We start from the raw sequence: 23,665 nt of genomic DNA, 5'->3' as shown, positions 1-23,665 counted from the left end.
AGTGTGTGTGTGTGTGTGTAACCCTACATTATAGGATCAAAATGTCCCCACAAAGATGGCAATATCCAAAATCCTTGTTGGGAATTTTTGTTTGTTTTTGAAAACGGCTTATAAATCAGACTAAGTGATGTTTTTTTGAAAATGCAGAAAGTTATCTGTGACAGGGTTTGTGTAGGGTGGTAGAATACACAGTTTGTACAGTATAAAAATCATTATGTCTATGGAAAGTCCCCATAAAACATGAAAAAATAACATTGCTTGGTCTGTTGAAATGAGAGGCCTGTTTGATCAAGTTGAAACCTTGTCATCCCAGTCTCATCAATTCAATGCAATTCAATTCAATTCAATTCAATTCAATTCAAAGCACTTTATTTGTCCCCAGGGGGAAATTTGAAGGGCACATTACAGTAGCTTGCACCGGCACACTGCACAACATCACACTACATACCACATCTCATTATACATAAATCAAAAATTAATCAAAATGCGGAAAAAAACAGATAGAAATCATTTGTACCTATTAACGTTCATAAGCTGGACAGCCCTCGGGATGAAGGTTGCTTTCCTCCTCTGTGTCCGACAAAGCGGACAACGGAGTCTACATCCCGAGGGTAGCCATTCAAACTCCGAAAACAGAATGTGAGAGGGGTCATTAATAATCCTGCGTGCCACCTTTACAGTCTGTTGGTCACATAAGGCAGTGAGAGTTCGGACTGGCTGGTCAATGATTTTTGAACAGACCTTAACCACACTCAACAGGCGGTTCCTGTTTTGCAGAGTGATGGAGTGAAACCAGCTAATGAATGAAAAGGTTATTCCATTTTCAATAAAAGCATAATAGAATGTGTTAAGAATGACTTTGTTAACCCCAAATGACTTCAACTTCCTAAGTAGATATTGTCTCTGATGACACTTTTTAAGGATCTCCTCTGTGTTAGTGGAAAACCTTAGCAAATTGTCAAAAGTCGATCCCAGGTATTTATATGTCTCCACTATTTCCACTGGCTCCTGCTGGATGATAGTGGTGACAGCCTCAGCTAATTGTCTGAAAGAAGTTTCAGTGCACTTAGGACGCTGAAAACATGTCTCGGAGCAATGGTCACAAGTGACACTTGACAGTATTGCTGTGTGTCGTGTCCAACAGGACAAATTTGACAGTATTGATGCAAAGCATATATGCCAACAGTTAATTTCTGTTAAAGGGATAAGTTCACTTATTTAAAAATGAAAATTCTGTCATCTACACACACTCTCAAGTTGTTTCAAACCAGATTCTTTCTTCTGCTGAAGACAAAAGAAGATATTTTGAAGAATGTCGATAACCAAACAGTTGATGGTAGCCATTGACTTCCATAGCATTTTTTTTTTCCTACAATGGAAGTCAATGGCTACAATCAACTGTTTGGTTATCGACATTCTTCAAAATATCTTCTTTTGTGTTCAGCAGAAGAAAGAAACTGGTTTGAAACAACTTGAGAGTGAGTAGCCTAAATGATTTTCGTTTTTGGGTGAACTATATCCTTTTAATGAAAGATGCAGACATGTGTTTGGCTTCTTCAAAAAGCAAGGAACAAGACAGTATTGCACTATTCCATTGCACTATGAACGGAGAAAAGTTAAGTCTCTGTTAAACTTCCTCCTTGTCTTTATTAGTTACCTGTAACATTACAGAATTAATGAATTAACGTATTGTTAAGGTCAATATAGACTAAAAACCTTAATACATTATCCTATTAATTTCCTGATTCCTCCGCTTCTGTGGATGTCCCCAGTCCCCAGCAATCTCATAATCAAACCTACGCCCTTAAAGAGAAGTATAAACATATACCATTTCGATGATAACATGCCTCTGAAGTTTGACTTTTTGCACCATTACAATACTTATAGGCAACTAGTCATCATATCTTCCTCTCCATGAAACACATGTGAATGCTCAGTAGTACACACAAATGGTTCTTTAATGTATTTGCATTTTACTAAACATTGGACTGAAATTCATTTTCTATGGTTATATATGCGGCTGAAACAGGTAGTGCATCCCACATTTTTCAACATTAACATTTTAATATAACGTTATAGTCATGGCCTTTAGAAAATGTTTTTTTGAGGAGGTGTGGTAATGCACTATAGGCTCCTGTGGCGCGGCCGAAGCTTTTGTCCTTAATGGCATTTTTTCCTTGCATTACTTTTACTTTTATACTTTAAGTAGTTTTGAAACCATTACTTTTACACTTTTACTTGAGTAAAAAGCTTGAGTTGATACTTCAACTTCTACAGAAGTCTTTTTAAACCCTAGTATCTATACTTCTACTTGAGTAACGAATGTGAATACTTTTGACACCTCTGAAAATAATGACCTTTTTTAACCTAAAACCGCGTAAACACATTGCATTAAACCAAATGCACAAAATAATGTTCTTTTTAAAACCATCATATGACCCCTTTAAGAAACATTTACTTTGATTAAATCAAACACCCTGTTTTGTTCTATGTACTTATTTATTTATTTTTTACAATAAGCAATTGACCAAGTTTTTTGCATACGCATTTGATAAAAAAAAAAAAAAATACACTGCTTTGAAAGGGTAGTTTTATCCTTTACATTATTATTTTATTATTCCTTCATAATGTTAATTTGACTTTCAGCGGCACTGTGTGATTTCGAGTCTGACTCATGCGGTTGGTATGAGCTCATCCAGGGTGATGGATTTGAATGGGTAAGAGGCTCAGCTGATGGAGTCTTCATAGATTATGTAGACCAAACACCAGCCCAGGACCACTCGACTAATACAAGTGCAGGTGAGAGTAACACATGAAATGCCTTTGTCTCACACTTTAGTTACTCTGTTAACACCAAAAGATGCTAGATTGTAGAATTGTTATTGTTTTTTGGACTCAATTTTAATGGTTAAATACATTTTTTTGTAATCAAAAAGCATGTCTAATTAATGGAAATCATGAAACTTATACAATTTAACCACAATTTATTAAAAGTTGTACAAAAATTACGTTTAGGGCACTATGAAATATATTTAATTTTTTTTTCCTCAAATTCCATTTGTTTTTGGTTTTTTTACCAATTTCTGTGTTTTCTGCTTTAAGTTTTCTGGATTCCATTTAATTAATATCAATTGCTATTATTACTTTTTTTAAAAAAGTTTTAATAATAATTTATTATTAGTGTTAGTATTATTATTATTACATTGACACGTAGCTAAATTCTGGCAGTAATATATTTCTGTCACAATTTCTTCAAGTTAAACCAATTTTTTTTTTTGACGGGTTGCCGTGAAGTCCTTTTGAGTTTCTGTGTGTTTATGATATGACGGTAGTTTTTCTCAAATGAAATGGTAAAATTCTGATGAAGTGACTCTCAGAGCAGCTCTGGAGATGAAGTTTAATGTCCTCATATAGTGAGGCGGCAGAGGCTGAGAACATCACAAAATGAGTTTACCACATGAAATCACATGTCTGAGCAATCCATTCACTCAGAGACACGCAGAACATGCAGGATTAATTTTTAAATAGTAATTTTGCAGTTTAATATTCACAGTCACTAGTCTATAGCTATGTTTCCATCACCCTGTTTTAATTAAGTATTGCATCAGAAATAAGTGATTTTTTTTTTAAATCCCTTAACTTGCAAAAAAGTTTTTTCTTTCACTTGAGGTGGTTTTTGACTTGTGCGAAAAAGAGTTAATGCAAATAATGGGAGATGGAAACACATTTGTTGAATAAATTCTGACGTAGCGTACATTAAAGGGTTAGTTCACCGAAAAATGAAAATTAAGTCATTAATTACTCACCCCCATGCTGTACCAACCCCGTAAGACCTTCGTTCATCTTTGGAACACAAATGAAGATATTTTTGATTAAATCTGAGAGGTGGATCACTGCTACATAGGCTGCCTAAGGGAATGAAACTTGACGGCCCAGAAAGTCATTAAAGAACATGTTTAAATATTCCATGTGCCTACAGTGGCTCAACTATAAGTTTATCAAGCAACGAGACTACTTTTTTCCGAAAAAAAAAAACATAAATAACGACTTTATTCGACTATTCCTTTTCTTCCTTGTGGGCCTGAGACGAGAGTTCAAGAGATTTCCACGACACATGCGCGAGAACTGAGAAGAGGACGTTCTTCTTCTAATACTTCTTGTTCAGTTCTCGCGCATGCGTCGTGGAAATCTCTTGAACTCTCGTCTCAGGCCCACAAGGAAGAAAAGGAATAGTCGAATAAAGTCGTTATTTATGTGTTTTTTTTCGGAAAAAAAGTATTCTCGTCGCTTGATAAACTTATAGTTGAGCCACTGTAGGCACATGGAATATTTAAACATGTTCTTTAATATTATTAATATTTAATATTTCAATAATAAATAAAGGCACACTATGAAGGAATTCCATTTTTGTCAAACAGCGCCCCCATGAGTCGCTGTAGAGTACTTGTATTTAACGTTACTATCGTAAATTGCTTACCACTCACGCAGAGCGTCTCTGATGGCTTATAATGTTTTTACATGATTGCAGCTAAATTACAAGTAAATAGCCTATAGCCTAGGCCTACTGTATAATTTCATTTGTGTATTTTGAGTGTAATGTAAACATTACAAAATGCCAGATGACATCAATAGTTACATGTAAGTCGCATTATTCCTTAACAATGTCCGTTATGATGTCGTTAGACATGATTATTGCAATTTTGAAAATCGATTTGCACACTTTCACCAGAAAAATAAATAAACAAACATGACTATCAGCCTGCAGACATTAGGATAGTTAACCTGAAAGATTATTTATTATAACCAACGTAACCTAGCATGTCAGTGTTTAACGTTACTAGCTACCAGATTGATAATTCGCTACTCTACTAGCATTACTTGATTCATGAGGATAAATGGAGGACTAGATAGATTCCGTAACATGGCCAGCCATGTTATTCAGCCTTTTACATTTCGCGCGGTAGTCGGCTCCCTGACTCCCTGACTTATTTATAAACTTATAAACACTTTATAGACGACTGACTGCTGCGCTTGTGCAGCATTACAACATGTTACTGAAATAACGTGCATAGAGAGAGAGAGAGAGAGAGAGAGAGAGAGAGAGAGAGAGAGAGAGAGAGAGAGAGAGAGAAAGAGAGAGAGAGACGCGCGCTCGCACTCTCACCGTCTTCAAACTGTCTTGCTCTCCCTCGTTGATCCTCGTCCGGCCTTTTAACTTGTCACTCTCCCTTTTTCTTCTTTTAGTCTCCTCTGACAAAACCTTTGCCTTCTTCCTTTTAGTTGTTGCTTCGGTCATGACAACAACATAAGATGGGTATCAAACACTAGTTGGGCTCTCACGTCAGAATTTGAGGAAGTGGGGGAAGTGACGTAAGCCATAAAGCAGTCGAATTTTGTAGGTTTTTTTGTGCTCGGGTACCTACCCGAAACCCGAAGTTACAGAGTGCCAGTAAAAGCGATACAGACACTGTCAGGCTATGGTAGACGTGCCATTCAACCTATTGTAAGTCGATGTACCATCTCAAGGGTCTTGGAAATATATTATGAAGGTTGAAAAACTACATAGTGTCCCTTTAACATAATGTAGGAAATTAGCTTAAAAAGGAAATATTAATAATAAATAATAACTTGTTATAAATAATTATGAATATTTGGATCAGTTAATCATATTAACTTGATGTAGTTAAACTAATATTACCATCAATGAATCAATTCGTCCAGCGAACACTCACTATTGATTACTTAAAATAATTCTAAGAAATGTTAATTTTCGGGTTAGGGAAATAAACTTCTTACTGTACAGTAGTCTACTGATCAGAGCATGTAGTAAGATCAAGAATCGTTTAAGTGATATTAATCTGCAGGCAGAATCAGGGAACTCTTTTTTTATTAACTAAAAGTTAACTAACGTTTTATTAACTTAATCACAAACAGACTAATAACTAATCTAAACAAACACATACACACAAATCACGCACTCAGGGTAAATGAAAAAGTGAAAGTAAATAACCGGAACAGAACAAGGGGGATGAAGCAATGAAAAGAGTAATTTAACCATCTGAAAAGAACCATCTGTCAGGGTCTGGTGTGGTTGAAGAAGACTCACAGGCAAAAGCTCCAATTGCAACAATTTACTCAAAATAATAACAGGCAGGTACAAACAGATGGGTCCAGGCAGGCAGATAACACACTAACACGATTATACAAGACTAACAATCGACCAGGACAGACTGAACAGGAAGGAACTAAATACAAGTACAAATGAACACTAACGAGGTGAAGACAGGTGACACAGATGATGATGAAGAGGGACAGGTGGATAATGAGGGAGTGAGTTCAGGTGTGGAGACAAGAAGGATGCTGGGAAGTGTAGTGAAGACGAAGACAGAACGGTGCAGACGAAGACTGTAGGCTTGTTCGACTTGAACCGGCGCTGCACAGACCGATCGGTTGATGACATCAAAGTACCGCGAGAGCTATTCAAAAGCATAAGGAGCCGTCTGCTCTCTAATCGCTCTCGCGGTACTTTGATGTCATCAACCGATCGGTCTGTGCAGCGCCGGTTCAAGTCGAACAAGCCTATTAGGCTTGTTCGACTTCATGCAGCTCTGCGCAGACCGATCGACGGCTGACTTGAAGCAGTGCATGCCGGTTAGAAATTGTGTCCGACTTGATGCAGCGCCGACGCCACATGACTGTGACGTATGCCATTAAAGTAGCGCGAGAGCGATTCGAGAGCAGCCGCAGGACTCAGCCAGCGCAGATTCTCAAGAGCAGCTGCATGAGCTCTGATGACGACACAACTGTTCCACGATTGGCCCGATTCACCGCATGACGTGTGACATTAGATCACGTGTGTTTCGTGTTTATTCCTAACACCTTCAGTTCCACTAATGTTCACAAATCTGTTTTTTTATAAAAGTAAAATCTCTTTTCATGTAGTCGCGATGTTACTGTAGTAGCCTATATTGTGTCATGTTTATCAAAATAAAACTGATTAAAAAACACAGACCCCATTACATTATTTAAATAGTAGGTAGCCTATAGGCTTATGTTGAACTTATTCTTGAACAAACGTAAGCATAAAGTATTAAATGGAAACGTATCTGAAATGAGTATCTGACAAATATTGCAATTACTTCACTTCAGCTGTGGTAAAGTATGCAAACACCACGTGAGCGGTCACTACGGGAACCAGAAAGTGTCCAGGCTTGTTCGACTTGAACCGGCGCTGCACAGACCGATCGGTTGATGACATCAAAGTACCGCGAGAGCGATTAGAGAGCAGACGGCTCCTTATGCTTTTGAATCGCTCTCGCGGTACTTTGATGTCATCAACCGATCGGTCTGCGCAGCGCCGGTTCAAGTCGAACAAGCCTTCCGACTTCACGTCTCTGTTTACAGCTCCTCCCCGCCTGCACACGGCAACTCTCACCGATCGGTTACATCCAGCCGCAGCCGATGTCGAACACACCTTGTGACACCATCAGTTTCTAATGTCAAAGCATGTTCATTCACAGCAAGGTATATCTATGAATCAATGTGGGGGAAAAAGTCGGTTCTTATGGACATTAGGTGTCTTGACATAAAGGAATGCAGTGAGAGTAGGGGAGACCACTTTGAAACACTTTTCAGATAAACGTCGTTTTCTAAGATAAGGTTAAAGATAGATTTTTTTTGTGTGTTTGATCAACAACTCACATATGTGTTCTCTTAGTATCATGTGTTATTCGGTAGAAACATAGAATGATTTAAGCAAAAATTTACTTTAAAACGGGAGTTGGGCTTTGTTTCGATCGTCCCTCCAGAGCGGGACGATTGAAACACAGGGGTGGGACGGATGAAACATAACAGTTTAAACGGTAACTATTCATCTAATTCTTGTTTTTATGAACAATACCTGACAAGTAACTTATGTACATATTGTTACGAACATATTTTGTCATTTATTTTCATTTTAAGGTTCATATTAACATTTTTGTTCTGTCGCCCAATAAACAATCGGCGATAAGCCTTTGCGCATTTTGCGTAATATTTCTAATAGGCTATTTTGAAGAAGACAGACCAATCCGTTTACAATTAATTCTTACATTTATTCCTTGAGTCATATTGAGTGATTTAGTCATATTGAGTGTTTCCTATGACCAGGTTTAACTGGCACGAGTCGCTGTTTCAACCGTCCCGACAGCGCCTCCAGCCATTTAAACCTGTTTTGTCCGTAAACTAAAAAACTCTGATATTATACACTTAAGGGTGTGATGCAGTACTAATACACCTGCCGTATTATTATTACAATGGCACATGAAACAATAAATACAACTTGTCAGTCAAAAAAAAGTACCACACGAAAGATTTCACTAACCACACTCAAAAACAGCTTTCCGACTCTAACTTTAAAACGGTAAGACGTAAAGATGAAATGTTTTCGCGGGTCTGATAGGCATTGCGTGCTGTACGTGCTGACGTGGGCACGTGAGTGGTTTTCAAGGAAATCTCAATGTTTCATCCGTCCTGCGTTTCAATCGTCCCGGCTCTCCCCTACCTCTACTTGCATTCTTTTGGGGGAGGGGGTCATAAAACCATTTGCTGGTATGTTAGCCAGAGGTTTTTGGTGGTTTGTCACACACAGTTTGCTTGTTGGTTGTGGAGTTTTAAGGATTATTTGTTAAATATAAAAAGTAACTGTGCGTGTCTGTTCGGTTCAGCCATTACAATAAACAACTTAAGAGCACTGATCGGTACCACCTGACTGCTGAAGCTTGGTTTCAAGCTTCGTGAACGCAGTATAAGCTTGTTGTTTTGGTTCAGGACTCAGGAGGAACTTTAAAAGTTGGCTGTTGTTTCGGTTGTGGTGCTCGGTTACTGACGTCTGCCTAACTCTGCATAACATGAAACGCACTTATGATGTGTGATGCCTGCAAGAGCAAGGTGCACGGAGGTATATCTGAAAATACATACAATGACAGGCAGGACATGGTATTGTTGCATTTGGACCGAATGCAATGATTGGACTAACATTTTATGGTCCTACGCCTTCCACAGATGATATATATATATATATATATATATATATATATATATATATATATATATATATATATATATATATATATATATATATATACATATAAATACATTTAGACCTCATAACTTATTGATTGCTATCAGGATGTGAAGAGACTTTCAACCAGCATAACAAAAAAAAATTCTGGAACAAATAAGTTACCCTGCATTTAAGTGTACTGACCTGCTTTTTATTTATTCATCACAAATTTTACAAATTCCATGAAATTTTACATTACACAGTAAATTCCGTTTTTTATGACTGGCGGAAGTCATAGGGCCCTACTTTACGTAGTTTGCAATAGCACTGAAACAGCTTTAGTAACATCCCATTTAAATGATAATGTTTATCTACACATCATCTGTGAGTGTAAACTGTGTCTGAATTCGTCTAGTTAATTTCAATTGTGGTGTTTTGCAAAAAATAAAATAGTGCTGCTTTGTGTGCTCCTGTATTGCCTGAGGGTGATGTTCAAATTAATGGTTACAAATGCCATTTCCATTATTCATTGGAACTGAATTCAAATGAATGATTTTTTAAATGTCACAAAATCTACTAATAAGCAACATAATGTACAATATAATATTACAAGTTTGCATTTTACTGTCTCTTTTTCTCTCCCTTCAAGGCCACTTCATGTTTATTTTCAAGAAGAGCAGCAGGTTTTCCCAGCAGGCTTTGCTGCGCAGTCCTACATTCCAGCAAGCAAGTTCAGATTGTGTCATGACCTTCTGGTAAGGGATGAAGAATTATCCAAGTGACTTAAGATTCGGACCTTACCTCTTTCTAAGCTTGGTGAAATATATGAATTATAAATGAATCAAAATAATATTAGAATTTAAAAATGTATGGTACTATTTTGTATTATGTATGTAATAAAATGTATGTTTATTTATACATATAAAAAATGAAATCAAACAATATCCTTAACTGCTTTACAATATAATTTCTTACATTAAGTGTTCAGATTGTAATAGTAATGTTGATTGTTTTGCTTACAGGCACTATAATTCTGGCCATTCTGTTGGTGCTGCTGAAATGCACCTGCTGATAGACGGTTTAGACAGCATCACTTTACTTTGGCAAACACTGTACAACCAAGGTAACCAGTGGCACCCTATAACTGTGCAGATTGGCAGGCAGACCAGGCCTTTCTACATCTCAGTTGCAAAACTGAGCCTGGGCGTGTATGAGGGAGTCTCTGCCCTAGATGATATTATGTTCCATAACTGCTCATTGCCCGAGGCTGTCGAGATGTGCCCTACTCCATATCACCTTCACTGCCTCCAGAGCAAAGCATGTGTGAGCTTTTCTCTGATCTGTGACCTGATCGATGACTGTGGAGATGGAACAGACGAGGAAAACTGCTGTCAGTATTAGTGGAGCTTTAAATGGTCAATGAACCAGTTTATTGTTTGACGTTAGCTATTTTTAGTCAGTCGGTTTACAGTGATCTTTTTTTTTCCTATCAGCCCCGGAACTAATGTGTGACTTTGAGGAAGGCCTGTGTAGCTGGACTCAGGAACCAGAGGAGGATATGTTTGATTGGACCCGTATCCAAGGACCCACTCCTACTTTCAACACAGGCCCATGGAAGGACCACACACATGCCAATGTGGATGGCCACTTCCTCTATATCGAATCTTCAGACCCACAGAAGTTTAAAGACACTGCTGTTCTTATCAGTCTGCCTTTTCTTCCAACTCCTCGCCGAGGTCCTGAACCCAAACCACCATGCATTTTCAGATTCCACTATCACATGTTTGGCCAAAATGTGTTCCGTTTGGCTGTGTACATGCGCACAAGTAACAGTGGTCGGGGGAACTTGTTGTGGGTTCGCTATGGTGACCAAGGCAACTTCTGGCACAGGATGATACTGACGATCTACAGCGCCCACCACTTTCAGGTGAGTTATTGATCCGAATTATGGGTATTGAAGAGGATGGGTCCTACGGGGTCAATGGTGTCCTTGTGTGCTGAATCCTTTCATTGACTGGCTGCTCCAGCTTTAAATGCACTGTATTCCTGCAGATGTGTAATATTATATGTAATATATAGAGAGAAATGTGAAAATTTCCTTACATCTCGTTTTTTTGTCACCTTGTCAACTTGGATGCTCCATACCAGAGATAACGTCAGTCTGTGCCAGTAGCGTAGCCACGAGGGGCCCTAGGTAACCTTGTAATTTGGTCGGATATACAATAGCAAAGAAAGTAAAATAAGGAGCATATTACTAATGTTAACTGATGGCAAAGAGTGAGAGAGAGAGAGAGAGAGAGAGAGAGAGAGAGAGAGAGAGAGAGAAAAAGCAAAGGTAGAACATGGACTTCAGTTGCATGCTCTTGATTGCTGATCGTTCACTCAGCACACGTGTGATTTGAATTAAACCTAGTAAAGTAAAAACATAAACTGTAACCTGATTTATGTATAACGAGTGGTTCCCTACATTATTACAGGAATTCAGCACAGTGACGTTGTGCAGTGAACATGACGTTTTCAATACATTTTCTGTGCGCAAACATCCAGATCCGAATCCCAGAAAGCTGCCTCTCAGTGCTTAAATGGACAAATTCACAAAAAATCATGTCAAAATGCCTGTGTAGGCAAGTATCCTTGTGGAACATAGTCGGTAATTTATTTTACCCTAGACAGGCAAGTGCTCATATATGGTAACTTCATTGACCTTGATTTGCAATGCAAAGATGAAAAAAATTAAGAACATTTTTTTGTTTAAATGTCCTTTAACTTTAGCTTTCTGTGGTTAAAATTTAGAATTCCCAAATATTTCAATGATAGCCTTATAAAGGGTTAAGTGAACGTAAACAATTGAAAAGAAAATGCATGTGTAACAGTATGTTGGATATGTGCAGCTCTTAAAGTGACAGCAGTGTACTTAACCAACTGCTGTGGTATCGGCGCATCCACAATATATATATATATATTAGGGGTGCGCCGTCCGATACTCAGTATCGGTATTGCTCCGATACTAGCAATATTTGCCGGATCGGGTATCGCCAGACGAGACCATCCAAATCCGATCCGATATTGTATAGCCTACGTATGTTATTGTCAGGGCTCTCAAGTCTCACGCATTGGGCATGAGACACACGCATTTCAACCCGCTCACACGCCACACCTTGTATTTCTCACGCTGAGGAGTAAGGGAACTTGTCCCGCTGTACAATTAATGGACGAGACGCAGGCAAACGGAGGGAAGTTCTCTGCCGAGTTCATAGCATCTGTCTCGAGTTATACAGAGTTAAATGCTAGCTACCAGCCAATCAGAAATTAGAATTAGTTGTTTCCGGGTAAATTATGTGTTCCCGCTGCAAGCACGTTCGTTACTAGACAACACGCGCACACACGGAGTGGAAGTTGAAAGAGCACGATCTGATGAATGCGGTTTGCGGACATCTTCATTTTTATTTTTTTATTTTTTTTTCGCATTTTTATTTTACGATTCCTGGACGATATCTCTTGCCTGTGATCAAAGACAGAGAGAGCTGATGTTGAGGAGTATAGCCAAATTCGTGCTAAATTGTTTTTTGATGCATTCAAAAACTCTCCAACTGCTTTTAAAGGGGTCATCGGATGCAAAATACACTTTTATATGGTATTTGCAAATAAATGTGTCTTTGCAGTGTGTGGACACAATCACCATGAAATGAAAAAAATCCATTCACTTTTTTTTAATCCTCAAAAAGCCAAAAAGTTGTTGCTCATTATCATTTAAAGAGACATGCACCGAAACGGGTCACTGTGAACAGAGCTGTTTTTGAAGAGGTAAAAAGGGTGTTGTTTTACACAACCATTGAGAAATTTTAACCAAAGTATGTTACAAACTTTACATGAAGACCTAAAAGAATCATACCAACTTGTGGAAAATGGGCATCCGATGACCCCTGTAAAGGTGACTGGTTTGGGTCTTGACATACATGCTCAGGGCAAGTTGTTAGGACACAATGTTATGTACATTGAGCACTGATGTTCAGTTGGCTTGTTTGGGGTCAAATTTATTTTAATTTTTCAATAAATTTGTATTTTTTAAATATAACTATTTATTTTATTTGGATGAATTTGTCTTTTTATCAGATTTAACAATTGTTATAATTTCCATTTGTGCTGGTCAATTATGAACAATAGGCTAAATTGAACTGCTAGCAAAAATTGAAGCGAATTTGGTTGGGTCGAAGGACCGCTGCTGCAAATATTTGGGAGGCTCCTCCCCTAAATCTCACTCTAAACTTTTGATAAAACTTGAGAGCCCTGGTTATTGTTATACAACACAAAAGGCACAAAAACATTATAAAGCACTATAATGTTTTCGTGTACTGTATTACAAGATTTCTGGAGCCATTACATATAGTTTAATGTGAGGTACAGATTTAAATCGTTAAATTAATCTTCACCTAAGTGCTTCCCTCCGCTGCGGCTGTCAATCATTCTCCGCACTCAAACAGCGCGTCGCGCTCGGGTAAAACAGTCAACACGATGAAACTCTCTCCAAGATGAGTCAATGTTCCTATTATTATACTGTAGATCTGTAGATAAAGGTCTATGGTTTGCATAAAAGGACTTTAACGTGCTGGAGTTTCACATGTTACTTTCAACCGGGTGTCTGTTAGATCACAACACAACTCCTCAGTGATCACAACACTGGAGTAGAGAGCGATATAATTGCTCTTCACACGCACATTAACGGAAATGTAAAACTGTTAAAAGGCTCAAACTAATGAATAAATAAAGAAATATATGTATATCTTACTTTTGTGCTTTGAACTTTTCAATGCGACGCGCTGCACGCCGTGACTCCATGTTGCGTCGAGCGCATCGTTCTGCGCACGGGATGCGCATAAGGTTTCGTGCCGCTCTGAATTGGAGCCTTTCATATTACAATACTTTTGCGCAATGGCAGTTTATTGATAGCCTTAGTTGTTCTGTCCAATCTATGTATCATATGTTGCTGATTCATTAAAAATTTTAGCTTAAAATTTTAAAATAAATGTATTTTAATTATATAGTATATATTTTGTCTGTATTGTTTTACAAAGTAAGGAAAATAATGTTTAAGTCAAGCTTTGATGCCTTTAACAAAAGAATAATCCCAGTCTCTTCCCCACAGTGAGGCATACAGATACAGTTTAATAGGTAATTTGGCAATGTTTTTTTAATTATTATTTTAGTATTGGATCGGATCGGTATTGGCCAATACTGAGTCCCAGGTATCGGAATCGGTATCGGAGGCAAAAAAAGCGGATCGTGCCACCCCTAATATATATATATAGTGGCCCCCTCGGGCCCCCCAAAAATAATATTCTGGCTACGCACTGGTCTGTGCATTAGTGGTGGGTAGCGTCTCTCTCCATGTTACATCAGTGTACATTTACTAATTATATTATACAGTATACTAATTGAGTTTTTATGAGGGAGTCATTTGACTCATTCACTCAACTGATTCGTTCAAACACACTGATTCATTCAGGAAAAAAACATTACTAATGGCCTGGCCAGATTTACTAAACAGGGCAAATTAGCATGAGAGGTCAATACCGTAAAAGCGCAGATGGTAGTGGAAAGTACTGTGCATTATCTACTGTCGACGCCCAAATTAAAGAACAAAGACACAGCCGGATCATTTCCATAATGACGCACTCTACATAGCAGTAGCGAAAATTAGCGTCTGGTTTAAGACATGCTTTTTTGGGCTGTAAATACTAGTAAATTGACTAGTGCAAACCTTAGTAAATCACCTTGCATGGTTCATTTAAATACTCTCCTCCCATAAATTTTGCAGCTGAAAGGGAAACTCCTACAAAAGCATATGCAATAGGGTCAGCCGCAAAAATAACACTGTCCATGCCTTTTCAGCACAATTTTCTGACTACCTGACAGTAGTTTTTACCACTAGAAACACAAGCACAAACTTTGTAAATCTGGCCCTTTGTGTGTTGATCGTAGACGCACAACAGCTGAATTTGTTGTGGCGTTGTTTGGAGACATTTTCATTGGTGGAGCAAGAATAGACAAATTAACTGGCAATATTGTGTGTAAAATGTAATTTACTCAAAAATAACTTACTGTTTATTGAACTGTTGTTGTATAAACGCAATATCAAATCGAACCATTATTGATTATCTGGAAGAACTGCACATGATCGTGAAAATTGTTAATTATAATGCCCTTATTATAAATGTTAAATATAACATTACATTATGCAGCTGTTCTTATTAAGTGATCAGCTTGATCTTAATTTCTTTAACTTCATTTTCTTTTACCATCTCATTGTACATAAAGTCAATTTAAAAGGTCTACTATGTGATCTCTTCGTAGAAAGAAATAAAAGTTACCAGGCATAACTAAATCATATTATTGATATTTCTACTGTTATCTACTTATTTTTTGTTTGCCATCCAAACAATATGCAAGCTGCAAAATTAAGATGGCCTCTTCTGTCTTCATTCTTGCTGGTACAGATTTTAGTGGAAGGGACTGTTGGTGATGATTTCAGAGGAGATATTGCCATAGATGATCTGTCTTTCCTCGGCTGTCAGCCATATGAAGGTGAATTAACAATGGCATGCATTTATATGCATGGATAGTGTGATCATGGATCAGCGGTTGAACATTTCATAGTTTTAAGGTAAAGTACTTGTAATTATGTGTGTATATCCTTATATAGGTGAATTGCCCTCAAAGGAGCCCAGTACCTCTGCCCCTCTGCCCACCTTGTCAGCACCACCCCCTCATAGCTGCCCCCCTGACCAGTTTGTGTGCTCAACTACAAGAGAGTGTGTGAGCCTCAATCAAGTGTGCGATTTCATACCCGACTGCTCCGATAGCTCTGATGAAAGGCACTGTGGTAGGCATCTGTCTGTCTGTCCCAAAGTTTTGGGTCTTTGGGGTTCTGAAAGAAATGAACACTCACAATTATCAAAAGCGAAAGTACAGACAGTTTTACATTGTTACATACTTTTTTTTTTTTAAATGCTGTTCTTTTGATCTTTCTATTATTAGAAAAATGTATCAAAAATATTATACAATAATATTGAGGATCAAATAAGCATATTAGAATGATTTCTGAAGAGTCATGTGACACTGAAGACTGGAGTAATGATGCTGAAAATTCAGCTTTCCATCACAGGAATAAATTACATTTTAAAGTATATTCAAATAGAAAAAAGTTATTTTAAAATTGAATAACATTTCATAATATTACTGTTTTTACTTTAATTTGAATCAAATTAATGCAGATTTGGTGAGCATAATGTTTTAAAAACATTAAGAGGAGATGGGCAAACAGGGCAAATTAGCGTGAAAGTGCAATTTCAGAACATTGCCGATGAGAGCTATAATGACCAACGCAATTTACCAGGTAGCGTCTGGTTTAAGACATGCTTTTTATGAGCGGTAATTAATGGCGCAAACACCAGTACATTGACTAGTGCAAACCTTAGTAAATCACCTTGCGTGATTCATTTAAATACTCTCCTCCCATATATTTTGCGTCTGAATGGGAAACTCCTACAAATGGTCAGCCGCAAAAATAACTCTGTCCATGCCTTTTCAGCACTCATTTTTCACTGCGTGTCTTTAGTAAATCCTGAAAGTAGTTTTTTAATGCCAAAAGAGGGTTTACTGAATCGTAAATCTTGCCCGTGAAATCTTACTGACCCCAAACTTCTGATATTACTGTTCTCTGTTCTCAGTGAAGGAGTATTGTGATTTTGAAGGTGGCACGATTTGTGGATGGTATTTAAGTGATCCAGCCACTCCTGTTCCTCCACATGCCTTTTGCTGGCAGACAGGACAAGGGGAGAGTATTCACCAAGGAGAACAGAACCACAGACCTGCTAATGACCACACGCTGTGAGCAAAGACAGAACACCACCATTTGCTGGAATGTGTTTGTGCTTTTATTTATAAACGCATGATCAGGTTTGCATGCATGTCAGTGTGTTTTCTGCTTTGTTTTTACTCATCTGTACACATTTACTTTTTTGCAGTGGTTCTTCACAGGGTTGGTATTTATTTGCGGACAGCTCCAATGGAGGATATGGTCACACCACCGATCTCTTGACTGCTCCCATCAAAATAACAGGACCCCAGTGCACTCTGGTGTTCTGGTATCACATGAGTGGCTTCACTGTTGGAACTCTGCAGGTACAATTATCTAGAAATTATGAATATTATTCTTATTCATTTTCTGAATAGGTAAGCCCAAGCCTAGAAAACATCAAACATATTATTGTGACAGAAAAAATGTAATGCTTCATTTTGTCTGAAATGTTTATGAAGTATTTTCCAGAGACCAATTATCAGTTTGTCAAAACAATCCCAATGTTATATCTGCAGGTCTTCATCAAATCAGGTACTGTCACACATGAAGTTTGGTCCCAAAATGGTAACCAAGGCAACAGCTGGAGGAGGGGTGAGGTCTTCATAGGAATCCATCATAGCATACAGGTCAGTGTTTCTGAAATGAATTAAGGAATTTTTCAAAAGGTAGCGTTTAAATATACAGTATTTTCCCCTTTGGTTCTCCAATTATTAAGAATTGAATACTTTTACTTAATAAAAACAGCATTGAATATTTTTTTAATAATTTGACTCAGCACGGATACATTAAACTGATCAAATATTTTAGAAAAAAATATATTTCAAATTATTTGCTGTTTTTGTCAGAAACATCATTGATGATATGATAAATGTTTCCTAAGCAGAAAATCAGTATATTAGACTGATTTCTGAAGGATCATGTGACACTGAAGAGAGGCTGAAAATGCAGCTTTGCCATCACAGGAATTACAGTTCAGAATTTATTAAAAATAGTTATTTTAATTTGCAATAATATTTTACAACATTACTGTATTTTTTATCAAATAAGTGCAGTCGTGGAGAGCAAATAGGCTTCTTTCAAAGACATTTTAAAACTCTTACCGCCCCCAAACTTTTGAACTGTGTGTGTTAACTAGGTAAACAAATTTATGAAATGTATTTATTTTTTATAAAGGTGATCGAAGAACTGTGTGTGTTTAAAATGGCTGAAATGTGCAGTCAAATGTTAAGTGTCAGGCTGATGTTTGAACTGTTGATGCTTTGGTAAGAAATATCATGACCTTTTCTCCATCTGGCCCTTGCATTATTAATATTTATCAACACTGTTTATATATAAACACTCTTACAAACATAGTTCTTCATTGTTCTAGATACTTCATGATACCCTCACTCGTTAGTGCTAAGTGCCCTTTTGCTGTGTTCTGTCAGGGGCCTTAGTGCCCTTTAACTTAGGCAGCAGCTCTCAAGCACTTTCAATTCAACTCTTTATATATGAATATATTTATATATTTAAAAAAAATTCTTGTTGCCTTTTTTTTAAGACAATCAATTGATTCTGAGAGATGTGTACAGTATGACAGCTTTTACATCAGTCTGTTTACCTGACATGTCTCATAGGGTTAATATGAATTTGTGATTTGATTTGTGCATTTGATTATGCATCTGTATGAAAGTATTGTGGAGCAGATAAAGTACATTAGTTTACTGCAGTTTAACAGCATGTCGCTTTATAAAATCAATAGGTCGTTCTTCGAGCCAAGCGGGGCATCAGCTACATGGGTGATGTTGTTGTTGATGACGTGGCATTTGTGGACTGTACCCCTCCAATATCGTCTGATCTTCCTTGTTATAACAACGAATTCATCTGTGCCAACGGTCATTGTATCTCTGAGGACAACTTGTGTGACTTTATTGATCACTGTGGAGATGGCTCAGATGAGAATCATTACATATGCAGTGAGAAACATATCATTCTCTTTCCTGTCACTTTTTCCCAGATGTTTGTTCAACTGTATCTCAGTTGCCAGTCACAAATTTTGTTTATGGAATAATTTTACATCCGGCACACATACTGTATTAAATGTGCTTTGCTTGTGCAGTCGGGTTTTTTTAAATGGATGGTTCACACAAAAATCATTTACTCACCCTCATGTCTTTTCAGACCTCTATGTCTTTCTTTGTTCTACAGTATGGAACACAAAATAAATATTTTGAAAAACTGTCTTGTTCGGTTTTTTGTCCATAAAAAGGACAGTTGTTGTTTGGAAACCAGCATTCTTCAAAATAAGTTATTTTGTGTTCTGCAGAAGTCAGTCATTCCTACAGGTTAGGAATGGCATAAGGGTGAGTGAATGATGAAATTTGTCACAATCTAGTATTAATATTAGTATTTTATTTTTATTTTCCAGAGGGATACAGTGGTCGCTGCAATTTTGAATTTGACCTTTGCTCATGGAGACAGAGCCAAGATGATGACTTTGATTGGTTGATAAAACAAGGAAATATGCACACTCATGGGACAGGACCATCAACTGATCACACCCTCCGTAAACCATCAGGCCACTACTTATATCTAGAAGGATCCTTCCCACAGAACACAGGAGATACTGCCCGAATCCTTGGACCTCTTTTTCATCCCCGCAGCAAGAATTGCAAAGTAAGTGCTCACTGGTGTTTTTATGTAATTATTTCAATGTAGTTCAAGATCAGTTGGTACTAGCATTACATTAAGAATTGCAATGGAATCAATCAACAAAGCGTCCTCGGGTTACGACTGTAACCCTTGTTCCCTGAGAAAGGGAACGAGGACTGCGTCGATTGACACTTCTTCCCTGCCGGTCCTCCGCTTCAGGGTATCGAAAACGAGACAAAAATAACAGGACTATCCCCCCCGTGGAGGGACGAGCGAGAATTGCTCTTCCGCGGAGCCCTCTGAAAATCGATGTTTGTATCCAGCGTCAAGTGCGCTTCGGAACACATCGGTTTTCAGCGAATGCGCGCTGCAGTGTCCGCCCCAATGGCTTGCGGCCAGTCAGTTCTCATGTTCGCCCATCGGAAACGGTTTTCGATTATTCCCTGCCGGTCCTCCGCTTCAGGGTGTCGAGAACTAAACCGAAAGAGCCTCCCCTCAGGGGAGCTCTTAGGAAGTCGATGTCTGTATCCCGCCGTTAAGTGCGCTCCGGGACACATCGGTTTCCAGCGAACGCACGCTGCTCTGTCTGCCCCACAGGCTTGCGGCCAGGCAGCAATCGCGTCCGCCCATCGAGAATCGTTTTCGGTCAAACCCTGCCGGAGATCCGCTTCAGGGGGTCGAGAACGAATCCCGATTGGTACCCGAAGCCAGGCTCGAGAGCCTGGTTCCTATGGTAAAATATTTCGATGCATGAAAAAATCTCACGAATATTTCGCCTTGGGCCCTGCGCACCATTCAAAAGGGGTACAGGCTGCAGTTCGGTTTACGCCCACCAAGGTTCAACGGGGTGGTCTGGACTGCAGTCGACCCAGTGCAGGGTCGGGTATTGGAACAGGAAGTAAACTCCCTGCTGGTAAAGGAGGCTATAGAACATATTCCTCCACCGGACAGGGAGTCCTGGTTTTACAGACGCTACTTTATAGTTCCCAAAAAGGATGGGGGGGTTGCGTCCAATAATAGATCTCAGACACTTGAATCGTTCTCTGAGGAGATTCAGGTTCAAGATGCTCACAATTCCCATCATCGTGAGTCAAATTCAATCCGAGGATTGGTTTGTCACGATAGATCTAAAGGATGCATACTTCCACATATCCATCCTTCCATCTCACAGGAAGTTCCTGAGGTTCGCTTTCGGGGGCGAAGCGCACCAATATTGGTTCTTCCGTTCGGCCTAGCTCTCTCCCCACGCACACTTACCAAATGTATGGATGCAGCTCTAGCACCGCTGAGGCTCCAGGGGCATCAGGGTACTCAATTATATCGGCGACTGTATGATTCTGGCCCAGTCACAAGAGTTGGCGGTTCGGCATCGAGACCTGGGGTTGAGACTCAACACGAAAAAGAGCGTGCTGACACCAGCCCAGAGAACCACGTTCCTGGGAGTGGTGTGGGACTCGGTCACGATGCGGGCACGATTGTCTCCTGCACGAATCGAGTCCATTCTGGCCACAGTGTCCAGGATAAGCTAGGCCAAGCCATTACTGTGAAACATTTTCAAAGAGTGTTGGGGCTCATGGCAGCAGCGTCCAGCATAATTCCATTTGGCCTGCTGCACATGAGGGCCCTCCAGTGGTGGTTGAAAACCAAGGGGTTCTCCCCGAGGGGGAACCCGTTCCCCATGATCAGGGTTACACGCAGATGCCTTCGTTTCCTATCTATGGGGAAAAAGCTTGGTTTCTGTCCTAAGGTCCAGTGTTGGGAGCGACATGTCGCCGGAAAACCGTTTCGACAGACGCCTCCCTCATGGGATGGGGCGCGGTCATGGACGGCCGCTTATCGACAGGCCTGTGGCAGGACCATCATTCCTCCTGGCACATAAACTGCCTGGAGATGTTGGCGGTGTTCCGAGCTCTGAAGAGTTTCCTGCCGGACCTCAAAGGTCAGCATGTCCTTGTGAGGTCCGACAATATGTCGGTGGTGGCCTATATAAACCATCAGGGGGGTCTGAGGTCTCGCCCTCTATGCAGACTGGCGCATCAGATCCTCCTGTGGTCCCAGGGGAAACTGTTATCTCTAAGAGCAAAGTATATCCCAGGGAGTCCAAATCAGGGAGCAGACATCCTGTCGAGACAGGGGCTGAGGCCCAGGGAATGGAGACTCTACCCCGAGGTGGTTGAGTCAATATCTCAGAGGTTCGGTCTGAATGGTAGGCTGAATTAAAATATCTAACTTCCGATATTCAAAAGTCAGAAATATTTCATCATTTTAATTTCTTGAAATTAAATGCAGCCATATTTACCAGACTAAAACTGTTTTGTGTTAGGCTATACGGTCTCGTAATCCACACGCTGCCTAGGCAACGCGAGATTCGAGTCGTTCACAATATAGTTGGCTTCCAACCCAAGAAGAAAGTCAACAAGTGCGAGGCTGAAACATCCGACAGCGCACGGATATACGCGTCGAGATATTACTCAATGAACACAGCCAGCACCCTCAGGAGCTGACTGTTCATGCCTCGCACACACACAGAATCTTTATTGCAAAGTAGACCCGCAATCTACGCGTTGCCTCTGCAAACGCGAGATCCGAGCAACTCGATTCTGTATTGCAATGTAGACCTTTGATCTACGCGCTGCCTCGACAAACGCGAGATCCAAGTCACAGAATCTTATTGCAGAGTAGACCCGTAATCAACGCGCTGCCTCGGCAAACGAGAGATCCGAGCCACTATAGATTCTATATTGCAACAGACCCATTTGCGAGCCCCATGAAGAGCGTTGCCGCGCCGCCTCAGCAGACGCGGGTCCCGCACCACGGGGCTCGTGAGCCTGACCATCCTTCTCCTTGTTTTTTTTTAAATGGACAGACGGATTGGAAGTTTTTCACAATCCTCGCAAGCAGCCCCCTCGAGAGCTGCCAGCGCGTGCTGCACTCCCAAACAATGGCCAGGCCTACACAAACGATGTTTGTCCCCACCCGTGATATAACGAGGGCAGGGATGCACACACCGAGTGAAACTTGGGCTCGCCATAATATATATATATATATATATATATAGTTGTAATGCTTTGTGACAGACAACACCAAATAAGACAGACAAGTCAAACAGAGAGCGCTTTGCTGAAGAACAAAAAGCTGACATCTCATGTGTGCCGGCGTCCTTTAGAGCTTCAGCTTGTATACCGTCACACATTACGTCATGACGCAACACCAATCAGAGATTGGCTTAGTTTCATTCATACTTCAGAGGCGCTACGCTGAGGGGCGTTCCCCCCGAAGTGTCAATCGACGCAGTCCGAGTTCCCTCGAAAGGGAACAAAAAAGCAGTGTACAGGAATGACAGTTCTGTCTGGACCACAATCGTCAAAGTTGATAGACAATTAGAAGCATACAGTTTGGATTAGCAGTAGGCTATGGTTCTGTTCTGGGTTAGGGTTATTCTTATTCATATGTACCTGCTTCTTTTTTGATGGAAAACTGACATTCTTGAATAATCTTGCATAAGATTAGCATCTCTGAGATCTGTAATGCAGATGTCATCATAGATTTCTGGAAACCGTTTGCAAAGATTAACAGTTGGTAGTTTTCCATTCTCAAAAAAGATTTTTGAAGGTTTATGTAAATGGTTTTGATGTGAACAGTAAAATAATGTATTGCAATTTGTATAGATTATTATTTGTGTATTTATTTTGTTACAGTAAAGTTTAGTTGCCACATTATGTTTTTTATGGTATAATTAACTCTTTTATCTGAAAAGACAAAGGTAAATTTGATCTTGTGTTAACAAATGGGTTCTCTAGAACTCAAATTTTAAATCCGGCCCTTTTTCCCCCTCTTTGAAAATCATACACACCATTGAAGGTAGAAGGATCCATCACCATTTCTGTAACATCCCTGCAGTGAACTTCAAAAATGTCCCAGCACCTTTTGAAACATCTTAATGTATTTGCTGATCATCTACCAGTCCAAAAATGCTTTACTTCTACTGTATTTTTATGCCTCCATATTGCATACACAACTGAGAACAGCAGCAAGGTGGCTTTACAGCTCTGAACAAATCAGAGGAAATTCTTTAAAAAATATTTGTGTTTTATTAAGGAAGGTTTGATATATTGATATTTTCAATTAGATCA

At 39.3% G+C, this 23,665-nt stretch overlaps 1 protein-coding gene across 1 annotated transcript in view; it reads left to right on the top strand.

The window, feature by feature from the left end:
- The window catches only part of malrd1 (MAM and LDL receptor class A domain containing 1), a 70,944-nt gene that overhangs the window by 13,432 nt on the left and 33,847 nt on the right, over positions 1–23,665 (top strand). The window contains exons 8-18 of the mRNA XM_077229213.1: positions 2,647–2,799; positions 9,693–9,798; positions 10,066–10,433; positions 10,537–10,970; positions 15,538–15,625; positions 15,744–15,923; positions 16,771–16,930; positions 17,068–17,224; positions 17,417–17,527; positions 18,643–18,856; positions 19,309–19,556. Of these exons, the coding sequence (XP_077085328.1) occupies positions 2,647–2,799; positions 9,693–9,798; positions 10,066–10,433; positions 10,537–10,970; positions 15,538–15,625; positions 15,744–15,923; positions 16,771–16,930; positions 17,068–17,224; positions 17,417–17,527; positions 18,643–18,856; positions 19,309–19,556 (2,219 nt within the window). The remainder of the gene's footprint in view (positions 1–2,646; positions 2,800–9,692; positions 9,799–10,065; positions 10,434–10,536; positions 10,971–15,537; positions 15,626–15,743; positions 15,924–16,770; positions 16,931–17,067; positions 17,225–17,416; positions 17,528–18,642; positions 18,857–19,308; positions 19,557–23,665) is intronic.

Source organism: Siphateles boraxobius, unplaced genomic scaffold (assembly GCF_051911475.1).
Source record: "Siphateles boraxobius isolate OS27281-9 unplaced genomic scaffold, OSU_SipBor_1 130, whole genome shotgun sequence".
NCBI lineage: Eukaryota > Metazoa > Chordata > Actinopteri > Cypriniformes > Leuciscidae > Siphateles > Siphateles boraxobius.
The sequence above is the reverse complement of the archived record's forward strand: the minus strand, read 5'-3'. Positions and strand labels throughout refer to the sequence as shown.